This window comes from Lagopus muta, chromosome 29 (genome assembly GCF_023343835.1).
Source record: "Lagopus muta isolate bLagMut1 chromosome 29, bLagMut1 primary, whole genome shotgun sequence".
NCBI classification, from domain to species: domain Eukaryota; kingdom Metazoa; phylum Chordata; class Aves; order Galliformes; family Phasianidae; genus Lagopus; species Lagopus muta.
The window spans coordinates 1876856-1890330 of NC_064461.1; the positions used below are offsets into that span (position 1 = coordinate 1876856).

At 65.9% G+C, this 13475-nt stretch overlaps 3 protein-coding genes across 3 annotated transcripts; all 3 read right to left on the reverse strand.

Moving 5' to 3' along the window:
• On the reverse strand, positions 1 to 7153 carry ATP8B2 (ATPase phospholipid transporting 8B2; the record flags this gene model as incomplete). Its single annotated transcript, XM_048928913.1, is given in 26 exon segments — positions 1 to 132; positions 255 to 359; positions 361 to 400; positions 487 to 592; positions 710 to 821; positions 901 to 1065; positions 1157 to 1272; positions 1455 to 1554; positions 1556 to 1644; positions 1718 to 1820; positions 1822 to 1884; positions 1960 to 2003; positions 2209 to 2323; positions 2325 to 2418; positions 3142 to 3212; positions 3214 to 3339; positions 3411 to 3499; positions 3571 to 3729; positions 4858 to 4937; positions 5032 to 5102; positions 5354 to 5426; positions 5503 to 5564; positions 5665 to 5763; positions 5869 to 5982; positions 6491 to 6549; positions 7017 to 7153. Coding segments are annotated over 26 exon segments (2448 nt in total), but the record flags the coding sequence as incomplete, so codon positions are not given.
• A 1180-nt stretch (positions 7154 to 8333) lies between these two features.
• AQP10 (aquaporin 10) lies at positions 8334 to 10658 on the reverse strand. Its single transcript, XM_048928996.1, is given in 7 exon segments — positions 8334 to 8464; positions 8466 to 8582; positions 8650 to 8867; positions 8943 to 9061; positions 9141 to 9278; positions 9365 to 9491; positions 10176 to 10658. Coding segments are annotated over 7 exon segments (858 nt in total). The 5' UTR covers positions 10281 to 10658; the 3' UTR covers positions 8334 to 8430.
• A 126-nt stretch (positions 10659 to 10784) lies between these two features.
• HAX1 (HCLS1 associated protein X-1) lies at positions 10785 to 13387 on the reverse strand. The gene is made up of 6 exons (XM_048928997.1): positions 12516 to 13387; positions 12057 to 12432; positions 11925 to 11970; positions 11742 to 11851; positions 11166 to 11316; positions 10785 to 11089 (listed from the first exon to the last, which is right to left on the reverse strand). Exons 1-6 carry the CDS (start codon positions 12566 to 12568, stop codon positions 10974 to 10976), a joined length of 852 nt encoding a protein of 283 aa, XP_048784954.1. The 5' UTR covers positions 12569 to 13387; the 3' UTR covers positions 10785 to 10973.
• Positions 13388 to 13475: the final 88 nt, after the last annotated feature.

Genomic DNA, 13475 nt, shown 5'->3' on the forward strand with positions numbered 1-13475 from the left:
CTTCTTGTACTTCTTGACCAGCTCCACCACCTGTGCCTTCTGCAGGGGGGTCACACGGCAGCAGATCACGGCCTTGCAGGCGCACGCCGTCTCCAGGAACTCCACCTCCATGTCTGCCTCCAGCGCATGGGCCTGGCAGGGGAGCGTGGGGCCGGGTGAGGTTGGACCCACAGCCAGGGGGGCAGCAGACCCGCAGTTAAAGGGCGATCAGAGCCGCAGCAGGCAGGGCGCCGTGGCCAGCTTGAGCTCCCTACCAGGCTGTGCCCGTTGATGACCAGAGCGTATTCGCCCGCGATGGCTTCCAGCACGGAGGTGAGCTTCGAAGAGGAGAGTTTCTCCTGGTAGGAGAAGCCGTTGCCCCATGGAGCGCGATCCATCCATCATCTTCTCCCGGGCTTTCCTGAGGAGGGAGCCCAGGGGGGGTCAGGGGGGTCTGTTCAGAGCAGCCCCAGCTGTGGGGCACAGCCCCACACCCTCCGTCCTCACCTGAGCTCCTCGCGCACCTCCAGCACGGTGTGGCCCGTGACCACGAACACCTCGCTCATGTCATCTGTCAGCATCTTGCAGGAGTAGCCGATGTTCACCGCTGTTTCTGCGGAAGGGGAACCTGGGGCTGAGCAGAGGGGGAAACGTGTGCCCCCCATCCCTGCCCTCACAGACGGGACCCGGCCCACGAACACCCCCGTGTTCCAGCAGCGCCGTGCCTCACCCTGCTTGTCCCCCGTCAGCACCCAGATCTTGATGTTGGCCAGCGTCAGGATGGCGATGGTTTCGGGGACGCCCTGCTGCAGTTTGTCCTCGATGGCCGTGGCTCCAAGCAGCTGCGGGACCGGCGCAGGTGGGGGGTTCAGCACAGGCTGCCCTCAGCCTCCCCCCTCCCCACATCCCCAGCCCACACACCGTCATGTTATGCTCCACCTCGTCGTAGAGCCGGGCCAGGCGATCCTCGCGGGCCTCAGGAGCTCCGCTGGCACGGCGCAGCCGTTCAGCCCAGTCCTCATAGTAGCTCTCCTCCAGGTCCTTGCAGGCCAACACCAGCGTGCGCAGCCCCTCGCCGGCGTATTCCTGCAAGCAGCCACAGCTGGGCACGGTCAGACCCCAAACGGCGTCCCCACACCTCGACCCCCACGGGACGCAGCCCCCCAGCCCCGCTCACGTTCAGGTGGTCCGTGGTGACGTTGCTCAGGTCCTGGTTGGAGGGGTGCAGGCGCTCCAGCAGGATGGTGTCGGCGCCTTTGCAGTACAGCCGGATTTTGCCCTCAGGGCTGCGCACTGTGGGAAGGGGGGGGACAGGCTGCCAGGCTCAGGGGTGCAGGAGCAGAGCCTCCTCCGAGCCCCGACCGCATCCCTGCGATATCTCCACACCACGGGGGGCTGTTTCCCAGCACCAGGCTGAGCCCCAGCCGCCCAGCCCCACTTCAGCCCGCCCCCAAACTCCCCAGCCCTGCTCTCACCGATGACAGACATGCGTTTGCGGATGTTGTTGAAGTCCAGGATGGCCAGCAGCTGGTAGGTGACAGCTCGGCCCAGCTCGTGCACCGTGATGGTTTTGGGCTGTGCGGGACCGGAACACGAAGCCAAAGTTCCTGGCAGCTGTGACCAATGCCCCCTCATCTGGGGACTGCGCCTTGTAGTACAGCTCCCCTGAGGACGGGGGACAGCAGGGGCTCAGTGCCGCCTCCTGCGCAGCGTGGGCAGCCCTGCCCTCCTCACCCACCTTCGCTCTTCTCCTCGGACATGACGGTGTGGCAGAGCGAGAGCAGGCGGAAGAATTCGTGCACGTGGGGATCCCCCAGCTGGACGGCCTCCAGCAGGCTGGGGGTCCCAGAACTGGAATCCCGGATCCGCCAGCGGGTTGAAGGAGAAGTCAACGGGCTCTGGCCTCTGGCAGGGACCGAGGAGGGGTCACCCCACGGCACGCAGCAACCCGCAGCCCAGGGCTGGGCGCAGCACCCTCACCTCTCCCAGCTCCACTTTAGGACCCAGCACGTCCTGCGCGTCGCCTGCAAAAGGGACGTGGGGTGAACCATGGGGCCGAGCGCCGCAGGCCTGCTGCCAACACACACACAGCGCTGCCAAGGGGCAGCACAGCCCCACAGAGCTGAGGTGGTTCCCTCCCAAACCTCTCCAAGTGCCTGGGGAGGAGCAGACGGATACCCCAAGGCAGGAAAGGTGGTGGGGCACCCACACCTACACCCCGGTGCTCACCGTAGCTGTGCCCGTTCACGGAGCACTTGCTGAAGACCATGATGTTCTGGGTGAGGGTGCCGGTCTTGTCGGAGAAGATGTACTCCACCTGCCCCAGCTCCTCGTTCAGGGTGGTGGGTCCGTGCCTCAGCCGGCGTCCGGCGCTTGGCACAGTACATCTTCTTGTCCCAGTTGATGAAGTAGCTGTGCCCGAGGCGGATCACCTCCACGCTGCAGGGGGAGGGGGGATGGGGGTCAGCAGGCAGAGCAACACAGCGCTGAGACAGTGAGGGACACGCACCCCCCCCGCCCCCCCCACGCACACCCCTGGCACCCGGGGCTCCCCAGCACCCGCTGCCCCGCGCCCTTCCCCAGAGCTGAGCTCACATCCACTCCTGCCAACAGCCACCACCACGGCTTGGGATGCGGGGCTGGGACTGCAGGGCTGGGACTGCAGGGCTACCCGGGCATCTCGCACACCTGCGCACCCCCAAACCGCCCCCCCAGCCCCCAGGGAAGACAGCAACAAGCCAGTGGGAGGGGGTGGGGGTGACACGTTCTTACCTCGGGGCTAAGGGTGACAGAACCCATGCTGGGGAACGAAAAGAGAGAGAAATTAAAAGAGAGAGAGAAGGGGACAGTGCAGGAGCCTGGGAGCTGCGGGAGGGCAGAGCAAAATAACCAGCGTGCAGCCAGGGCAGGGAGACAGGAGCAGCCAGACAGATGCAGCCGGGGGGGGAGGGGGGCCACTGACCCTCTGGGTCTCAGGCCTTGGAGAACCAAGGAGAACCCCAGGGCAGACGCAGCCCATCTCCAGCAGAGCAGCCCCTGCCCACCCCACGCACAGCCCTGCCCCAGGGTCCCCATCTCCTCCTCCCCTCTCCACAGGACCCCCTGCTAGCAGAGCCCACCCCCCTCACATCCCTCAGCCCATCCCCACAGCCCTGCCCCTACCTCACGTAGAGCGAGATGGGCACCACAGTGTTGAGGATGATGATGTAGGACCAGAAGGAGAGGAAGCCGGAGGAAGACGGCGCTGTGCACCCCCTCGTCCCAGGGCAGGTAGATCTGGAAGCAGACGCCCACCTCGTGCTCCCAGATGGCGTTACCGATGGCCAGGATCACCCCCATGCACACCAGGAACCCAAAGATCTGCGGACAGGACCGGGACGTGAGCCCCAGCCCCACGGCCGCGCGCTCCCCCACAGCTGCATTCCACGCACCCACAGCACCAGGGTGTTCATCAGCCGGTCGATGCTCGTCCGTTTGAATTTGGTCCGCCCGCTGTTCTGCATCAGCTTCGTGTCCGGCCCTGGGGCAGAGGGAGGACGTCAGCAGAGCCCCCAGCCCTGCAGCGCGGCGCTGCCCGGCCTCACAGCCCACCTGCGAAGACGACGAGGCCGAAGCACCACTCGGTGTTGCGCAGCACGCAGCCCCGCAGCAGCATGTTCTGGTTGCTCAGGGGGTATTTGTTCTCCTTCCAGTACAGCGTCCCGCCAAACTTGTCCAGTTTGTTGTTGGGGGGCTCGCAGATCACCTCGCCTGGGCACAGAGGGCATCTCAGCTGAGCTCATGCATCTGTCCAGCTCCGTCCCACTGGCTCCCAGCTCCATCCTCAGCCCCATCCCAGCTGCTCCCAGCCCCATCCCCTGCTCTGTCCCAGCTGCTCCCAGCCCCATCTCAGTCACTCCCAGCTCCATCCCCTGCTCTGTCCCAGCTGCTCCCAGTTCCACCCCATGCCCTGTCCCAGATGCTCCCAGCCTCATTCCCAGCTCCATCTCAGTCACTCCCAGTTCCACCCCCTGCCCTGTCCCAGTGACTCCCAGCTCCATCCTCAGCCCCATCCCAGCTGCTCCCAGTTCCACCCCCTGCTCTGTCCCAGATGTTCCCAGCTCCATCTCAGTTACTCCCAGCCCCATCCCCAGCCCTGTCCCAGCTGCTCCCAGCCCCATCTCAGTCACTCCCAGCCCCATCCCCTGCTCTGTCCCAGCTGCTCCCAGTTCCACCCCATGCCCTGTCCCACCTGCTCCCAGCCCCATTCCCAGCTCCATCTCAGTCACTCCCAGTTCCACCCCCTGCCCTGTCCCAGTTACTCCCAGCTCCATCCTCAGCCCCATCCCAGCTGCTCCCAGCCCCATCCCCTGCTCTGTCCCAGCTGCTCCCAGCCCCATCTCAGTCACTCCCAGCTCCATCCCCAGCCCTGTCTCAGCTGCTCCCAGCTCCATCCTCAGCCCTGTCCCAGCTGCTCCCACTTCCACCCCCGCCCTGTCCCAGATGCTCCCAGCCCCCATTCCCAGCTCCATCTCAGTCACTCCCAGTTCCACGCCCTGCCCTGTCCCAGTGACTCCCAGCTCCATCCTCAGCCCCATCCCAGCTGCTCCCAGTTCCACCCCTGCTCTGTCCCAGATGTTCCCAGCTCCATCTCAGTCACTCCCAGTTCCATCCCCTGCCCTGTCCCAGTGACTCCCAGCTCCATCCTCAGCCCCATCCCAGCTGCTCCCAGCTCCATCCCCCACCCTGCCCCAGTTGCTCTGCAGACCCCATTTGCACCCCCAGAACCACAGCACCCCACAGACAGCCCCGGTCTCTCCAAACCAAACCCAAGCCAGTTGCCAGAGGAAGAACCCTAAAGGCCCGCCCCATCACAGAGGACAGTTTTTGGGTACTCACCATCGAACCGTGCCAGTGTGCTGATATCTGCCAGCTCTGAGGTGACGGGGGTGGCCTGTCGCACCTTCATGTTGGTTTCTCTGCAGGAAGGAGCACGGCGTGGGGTGAGCACCAGCCCGGCAGAGCAGCTCACGGCCCGTTTTCCTTCTCACCAAGGCTGAGGACAGCACCTACCCGTCCAGCTCGGCGGTCTCTACATAGCACAGCCCATGGGGCTCGCTGCTGCAGAGGAGGAGGAGGTCAGCCTGCAGGAGAGACGTGCTGAAGGCTGTGCTGGTGCTGAGCTCTCCTCTGCCTCCCCCAGGGAATCCCCCCACCCCACGCTGCAGCTCTGGGGCCAGCAAGACGCCCTGTCAGACATCATCACCCCAAGAGCTCACAAATCCCCACAGCCCAACTTCTGCTGCCCAACTTCCAGCCTCGGACGGAAGCCCAGGAGGGTGACAGCAGTCCGTATCCCCAGGCAGCACCGTGCTCATCTCAGCACCAAACTCACCGCCACAAACTGGTTGTTCTCCAACTTGATGATGTCCCCAACGCGGACGTTCATCCACTGCTCCTGACGAAGGCTGCAGAGGGACGGTGTGACACAGAGCCACGTTGCCCCGAGGCCACACCACGTCCCTCCTCCCCTGTGACACTCACACTCCGCCGATCAGCACCTGAGACTGCCGGTTGTTCACCTGGTTGTCGCTCTTGTGGCGGAACTGGGCACGGGGGAAGGGGTGGTGGGGTCAGCCATGAGGGGGGCTGGGGTCCCACGTCCACCCCCAGCCCACAGCTGACAGCGCTGAGGGGAGCACTCACGTAGTCGTCGGTGGCATCTTTGACGGCCGTGATGGTCAAGACGAGAACCAAAGGCACGATGGTGGTGAACCATGAGAGTGAGGAGATCTGCGGGATCAGCTGCGGACGGCAATGGGGGGTTAGGGGGAGATGGACGGCCCCAAAGCGTACTGCTAACCCTGAGGCAGGACGCTGCCCCACCTCCCCCGGCCCCCCACAACTCACCTGCAGAATGAGGAGGAAAAGGAAATAGGTGTTGGCCACTTCCTGGAACTGCTCGAAGAGGTTGACAGGCAGGAAGGTGACGATGTTGTATTTGGAGGTCTTGATGCAGTTGTTCTGGGGATGGAATGGGTGATGGGGGGCTCAGGATGAGCCGAGGCGCTGCAGTTCCAGCACTGCTCCAGGGCAGGGCTGGCCTGAGCTGCTGCCCATCCTCACACCGTTCCTGCAGCCACATCCCCACACCTCCAAAGCCCGGAGCCTTGCAGGCAGTGCGGCGGCCAGGCCTGAAGCAGAGCAGCAGCAATAACCTCCATAGAGGGGAAGGGGGGGGGTGGGCAAGGTGAGCGCTGCCCCTCCCCCAGCCGCTCCGGAAGCTCGTTAATTAACCAGAACCATCGCAGCGCTGCTCCGGGGCCGGCAGAGCGGGGATTGGGGTCTGTTGGAGGACTCCGCAGGAGTACAGCTTGTCCCCCATCCCCGCAGCTCAGTGCTGCACTCAGGGACACGCACATCCTTGCAGCCATGACCCCTCATCGGGCACCAAACCCCCCTGAGCCCCCCCGACCCCCCCGGGGTCAGCGAGGAGAGTTGGGGTGGAGGATGGGGGGGGGTCTCCACTCACCGCATACTGGAACTTCTCGTTGTACTCCCGTGCGTTGGCGCGCACCCGGCGCTCCTCCTCTGCAACACAGCGCCGTCAGCCCCCCCCACCCCCAGCCCCACCGACCCCCGGCCCTACCGACCCCCCCGGGGTCCCCCCAGCCCCAACGACCCCCAGCCACGCCGATCCCCAACCCCACCGACCCCCCGGGTCCCCCCCAGCCCCACCGATCCCCAACCCCACCGACCCCCCGGGTCCCCCCAGCCCCAACGACCCCCAGCCACGCCGAACCCCCAGGTCCCCACAACACCACCGACTCCCCGGGTCTCCGCCAGCCCCAGTCCCACCAACCCCCCGAGTGCCCCCCAGCCCCACTGACCCCCCAGGTCCCCCCGGCCCCAGCCCCACTGACCCCCCCACCCCACCGACCCCTGGGTCCCCCACCGACCCCAAAACCCCGCTCTTCCCCTGTGCACCCTGAGACCCCCAAAGTGCCTCCCCACCCCCCGCATCCCCAGGCCCGGTTCCCTCCCCGCCCCGCACCCACCGGCGCCCCCCGGTCCCCGGACCCGCGGCCACTTCTCGGGCATCTCCCGGGGCACCGTCATGGCTCCGGGCCCGGGACGCGCCCCGCCGGCGCCATCCCGCAGGGCCGCAGCCGCTGCTGCCCCGGGCCCGCTTCGCCCCGCCCCGCCCCGCCCCGCCGCTGCGGGATCCGCCGCGTTGCCGTGACAACGGCCGTCCCGGGCCCAGCGCGGCCTAGCGCGGCCTAGCGGGCCCAGCGCGGCCTAGCGGGCCCGCCCTCACCTGCAGCCCCGCGGGCCGCGCAGCCCATGGGAGCGGGGCCGGGGCCGCTGCGGCCCCCACAGCCGCCGCCTCAGCGCCCCATGGCCGCGGCGGTGGGCGGACGGCGGCGGAAGTGATGCGGAGGGCGGTCGTAGAATCACGGCACGGTTTGGGTTGGGAGGGAGCTGAGGGATGGCGAAGCTGCGACCCCACAGCGCCTGCAAAGCCACCGACCTGCCCACGTTTCACAGCAGCCCAGGCTGCCCAGGGCCCCATCCAGCCTGGCCTCCAACCCCTCCAGGGATGGACGGGGCATCGCAGCCTCTCTGGGCAGCTGTTCAGCCCCTCACCGCTCTCCCAGCACACAACTTCCCTGAGCCCCAGCCTCCAGCTGCCCTCCCTCCGCTTCCAGCCGTTCCCTGCTCTCATCTCCCCTGCCCAAGAGCTGCCTTCCCTCCTGGCTGCAGGCTCCCTGCAGGCGCTGCAGGCTGCACTCAGCTCAGCCCCAGCTCCTCTTCTCCATGCTGAACGAGCCCAGCTCCCTCAGCCTGGCTTTGCAGGGAGCTGCTGCAGCCCCTGCTCAGCCCTGCGGCTCCTCTGGCTCCTCTCCCACAGCTCCCTGTCTCGTCTGGGAACCCCCAGCCCTGGACGCAGTGCTGCAGACGGGGCCTCAGAGAGCAGAGCACAGAGGGACGATCGCCTCCCTGGCCCTGCTGCCCCCCTCTGCTGATGGCGCCCAGGATCCCGTTTCCTTTCCCAGCTGCAATCACACCCTGCTGGCTCCCGTTCAGCTTTTCACCCCTGGGGACCCCCAGGTCCTTCTGTGCAGGGCTGCTCTCAACCAGTCTGTATGGATGCCTGGCATTCCTCCGGTCCAAGTGCCAAACTCTGCACTTCGCTGTGTTGAACCTCATCAGGTTCACCCAGCCCCACCTTTCAGCCCGTTGAGGTCCCTCTGAATTGCATCCCTTCCTTCCACCGCACCGCTCAGCTCGGTGTCATCAGCAAACTTGCTGAGGATGCACTCGATTCCGTCGTCGATGTCACTGGTAAAGATGTTCAGGCGTTGGGGAGCAGCCCCCAGCCCCCCCTCCCAGCCCCGCCGCCCCACGGCACGGACACGCGGCGGCGGCGGCTTGGCTCTTTAATGGGTTCATCCCCGGCGCTCGGCGCCGTCAGTGCTTGGTTTGCCTGCGTGCTCGCCCCGCTGTCCTCCTCCTCTTCCTCGGGGTGGTGGAAGGCCACGAAGAGCTGATAGAGCCCCGTGCCCAGCGCGGCCCCCACCAGCGGGGCCACCACCGGCACCCACCACCACGAGCTGCCCCTGCTGCGAGCGGAGCCGTGGGTGTGGAGCATCCAAACGGTGCCCCCCCGGCCCCAGGCCCAGCACCCACCTGAACACCTCGGTGCCCCATCCTGCTGCCAACGTGAAGAGCCGCGGGCCAAAGTCCCGTGCGGGGTTCATGGGGCTGCCGCAGTTGAAGCCCATGGACACCTCGATGGCGAGCACCAACAGCGCCACGGTCAGCGGCTCCAGGCCTCGCGGGACGGCGCGGTTGCGGGTGTCGGTGATGGCCAGGATGCCCACGATCAGCACCGCCGTGCCCAGAACCTGCGAGCGGCACGGCCTCAGCGTGGGGCCATGTGGAGCCATATGGGGCCGTCGGGCCGTGAGGCCGGCACCCACCTGGTCCAGGAAGCCGTTGGGAAGGGAGAGGTGCTCGGAGGGGTACGTGGCGAAGATGGAGGCCGTCTCCCGCGGCCCGGAGACGGTGAGGGTCCCGTTGCTGTAGGACCAGATGGCATCTGCGGGGCAGAGCCGTGCAGCAGCGGAGCCCCCCCGGCTGCGTGCCCACCCCACAGCCCCACTGCTGGCTCTTTGTACCGTAATACAGAGCATAGACGGCTGCGGCGGCGACGAAGGACCCGAAGGTCTGCACGGCCACAAAGATGGGGAACTTCCACCACGGGAGCTGCCCCAGCAGGGACATGGAGAGGGAGAAAGCCGGGTTCAGGTGAGCCCCTGCAGTGTGGCAGGAGAGGGGCTGGGAGCGGTGCTGGGGGTGCGGAGCAGAGCCCCCCGTGGAGCTGCAGAGCCCCCAGCCTCACCAGAGACCCCCCCCGCCGTGTGGATGGCCACCATGACGGCCAGGGCGCCCGCCAGCGAGGAGGTGACGATGTCCCCTTTGGTCCCGGAGCTGGTGATCATCTGTGCTGCACCGCCCAGCGTGATCAGCTGCAGGACAGGGACACGGCTGCACGGCCCCACGCTCTGCCCCACTCAGCACCCGCTCCCCAGAGCTGAGTCCCTCTGCAGGATGGGCGCAGGGCAGCACGGAGCCAAAGGCTGCTCTGCTGCCTCTTCCAGTCTCTGGTTTTGCCTGCGCCCACTGCCCAGCTCCAGCTCTCTGTGCAGCCCGGGGCAGCAGGGAGGCATTTAGTGTCGTTGTTCACGTACTCAGTGATGAGTAAAAGAAATTATCAGCAACTGAGTCACATGTTGCTGCAGGGAAACCTCAGGGCTGGGGGGCACTGCTGGCCAACGTTCACCGCTGCTGGTTCCAGTCCCAAGGCCGCGGAGCCCAACCTTTGGCTGACACAGGGCTGGAGATGTGAAGGCACGCAGTGCCTGACCCTGCACACACGTGGCAGCGCCCGCAGCCTCATCACAGAACCACGGAATCACAGAGAAGCAACAGCAGCAGCAGCAGCAAAGGGTGAGTTGGGCCGTGGTGAATCGCAGCGTGGGTCCAAGCCAGAGGTGAGCAGATTTGGGGTCACTGCGGTCCCAGCACAGCCCCCCCCCCACCCCTAGGCAGCCCCCAGTGGGCACAGCACAGCTGCAGGGCTGTGGCACCTCAGCTCTGTGCTCCCTCCACCCTGGTCCCCCCCCCCCTGCACAGCCCCCCACCCCACTCACAATGAGCACAAAGACAGCCAGCAGCTCAGCCAGGCACTCTCGTGCCAGCTGGTTCTGGATGCTGAGCAGCGCTCGGATCCTCCTCACGAAGGACACGTAGCCCATGGCACTGGCAGAACGCGGGCAGCAGCAGCGGCACCGGCTGCTTCGCTGCCTGATTTTATGAGCCCCCGGGCTGGGGTGGGTGATAACACTCAGACTTTACACCAATCAGGGCCACGTGCTGCAGTTGGGAGACGCGTGGCAGAGACCAGAGTCCCGCATGGGGCCCTGGGCAGCGGCTGCGTCCCCGCTTCCACCCATCCCGGAGATCTCCTCGCCCACACAATGTCCTGCCTGCCCCACATCCTGATGTGGGAGGTGCCCATCTGGAGGCCCCTTGTTCCCTGCCAGCTCCTGGCCCGGCCACGGCCACAGGCAGCACTAATGAAAAGCCCTTGGAAAGGCTCCCAGGCCTTGAGAGCACCCAGGAGAGGCGTTAACGTGGCACTGGGGAGATAAGGTGGGAAGGAGGGCAGGGAGCACACGTGCTCCCCTCGTGAAGCGCAGCGGGATCCCAACCTCCCACCACGGGGGTCCCGGCACCCCAAGGAGCCTCACACGCTGCCGTTAGCATAAATAGACTTTATTTCTCTGTACACATACGCACGCTTCACCCTCACAACGCAGCGGGGCGCCGAAGCGGGGGGCAGCCCCCATCCCAGCCCCTGCGTCCCAGCAGGACCGGGGGGCAATGAGAGGGGGCTGCCACGCACCCCCACACATCAGGGCATCCCCCGCCCCGTGCTCCTCAAGCAGCTACCAGCTGGAGAACCAGCGGCGGAAGAAGCTGCCCAGCAGGGATGAGGAGCTCTGGGGAGGGCTGAGGAGCTCATCACGCTGCGGCCACGTGCCTGCAAACTGGGCCAGCTCCCCTGCAGAGCAACGGGGGCTCGTTCACAGGGCACAGACGTGCTTCCCTCTGACCCCTCCTCGACTCCCCCCACTCACTGTCATCCATGTTGAGCACCTCCTCCCGGTAGTCTTTGCTCTGCCCGTCCTCCTTGGTGGTGGTGATGAAGGCCTGGTCCCCCCTCCGGCGGGTGATGGTCGTCTCACGGTGGCCCTGGCTGTCCTGCACCGTGCGGCGCTCCTCCACTGCCTGCAGGGAAATGCACTGTGAGTGGGGCCCAGCATCCTGGCAGCAGGGAGAGCTTTCTGGTACTTAAAGGGGGCTTAGAAACAGGAGGAGAGTGACTGTGTACGAGTGACAGGAGAGGGGAAATGGCTTTAAATGAACAGAGGGGGGATTTGGGTCAGATGTGATGCAGCACTGCCACCCAGAGCTGGGAGCGCCCCATTCCTGGAGGGGGCTCTGGGACGCTGAGCTGCTGAGGGGCAGCCGGCACACAGCAGGAGTGGGGCTGGGGGTCCCTTCCAACCCAACCATACGACGATCCCACGGCTCTGTGATCTTTAAGGGCCACCCCGAGCCAACCTTCCGACCGTCCCGCGGCTCTATGAGCTCTGGGATCCTCCCAGCCCCTCCCAGCCCTCCCACACCGCACGGCTCCGGGCGGCACTCACTCCATCAGGGAGCGTCACTGTGGTGACCGAGACGCTCTGGAAGTAGGAACGCGGCTGCCGGGGCCGCAGGATGGTGCCCAGCCCCGCCGAGGACACCTGGGAGTCCAAATCTGCAGGGAGCAGCTGTGAGAGCGCGGTCGGGGGGGGCGTCAAGCCCAGCCCCCACCCCCCGACAGCACCCACCGCGGTCCTCCTTTTGTCCCGGGGAGGGCGGCGGGGGCTCCTCCAGCTGCAGGGTAAAGGAGGGGCGGTGAGCGGCGCCCGGCGGAGACCAACCAACCCCCCCCCGCCCCCTCCCGGTTCCTCCTCACCCACCGCCGGGCGCGGCTCCCACTGCCGGGCCGGACCCTCGGGCTCTTTCAGCATGGAGTCGCGCAGCGGCCGCCCCGTGCCGTGGCCGGGCAGGGGGGGCTCAGAGGGGAGCGCCGGGGTCAGCCCGGGCCTGGCTGCTCCGCCGGGCCCCCCCCAACCCCGCTCCCCGCCGAAGGACGGGGGCAGCCCGGCCCAGCCCCCCCCGAAGGCCCCCAGCAGCTCGCCCATGTCCCGCAGCAGCTCCTCGAAGGCGCCGCCGGGGCTGAAGCCGAAGCCGAAGGCGAAATCATCGGGGGGGCGCGGCCCAGGGGGGCCCTCGGCTTCCTCCTCTTCCTCCTCCTCCTCGTCCCACGGCGCTCCGAACAGCGGGTCCCGGGGCCTGCGGAACGCGGCGCTCACAGCGGGATACCGGGGAGATAACGGGAAGTAGCGGGGGTGGGGTGACGGGGCCGAGGCCGATACCTGCCGCGCCCCGGGAAGCCGAAGAAACCGCGGAAGGCGTCGTAAAAACTCATCGCGCTCCGGCCGCAAAGCGCCACCGCCGCCAGCCACGACCGGGCCGCGGCCGTAAAGCGCCGCCGGCCGTAAAGCGCCTCCGGGTGTCGTGAGGCGCAAGGCCGTAAAATCGCCGCCGGGTGTCCTGAGGCGCCGGACAATTAAGCGTCGCCGGGCGTCCTGAGGCGCAATGCCGTAAAGCGCCGCGGGGTGCCGTGAAGCTCAATGCCGTAAAGTGCCGCGGGGTGTCGTGAAAGGCCCGTAGGATCCCCCCACAGCCCTGCGGTGCTTGGAGCACCGGGGGGAAAACAGGGGGACTGAAAGTGACAGCGATCCTAAATAAGGGAATAATGCTGTAAAAATGGTGCAGAAAAGGCAGGGGGAATCATTCCCAGCAGGCTCAAAGCACTCCAGATACCACACAGCACTTTGTGACCTTTATTCTCTTTAGGAAGGAGCCCGCAGCTGAACTGAAAAATACAGGAGCTGGACTGTATAGAAAAAAAAAAACAAAACAAAAAGAAAAACAAACCAAAAAAAAAGACCAAAAAGTAACAGGGAGGAGGGGGCCCCAATGGGGGGGAAAGGGGGGCAGGGCAGGCGCGGAAATGAGGACTCGGGGCCGGCGTTGGGGTTTTTGTTTTTATATACAAGACACATTTATCCATTAAATTTAGAACACGGTACAAAAAAAAACACTTCAACTAATTCATCTTACAATGCTGTTCATATCAATTACTGCTCTTATTCCTAATATAAGGGGTTTGCTGTAGGCGGCGCGCAGCTTCCACTCCTTTGGGTCCGAGGGGCAGCGGGAGGAGCTGGGATGGGGGGGAGGGGATGGGGAAGGGAGGGAGGGGAAGGAGTACAAACCAAAAAAGGCCCCTACGGCAAACGGGTCTGAATGCAGAGAGAGAGAAAGAGAGA

Coding starts and splice junctions, on each gene's coding strand:
- HAX1 (XM_048928997.1), bottom strand. CDS start 12,568: ATGAGTTTTTACGACGCCTTCCGCGGTTTCTTCGGCTTCCCGGGGCGC. Junction 11,852..11,924: donor GGGACAAAAGGAGGACCGCG/GTGGGTGCTGTC, acceptor TGCTCCCTGCAG/ATTTGGACTCCCAGGTGTCC. Junction 11,090..11,165: donor GGTGCTCAACATGGATGACA/GTGAGTGGGGGG, acceptor GTTGCTCTGCAG/GGGAGCTGGCCCAGTTTGCA.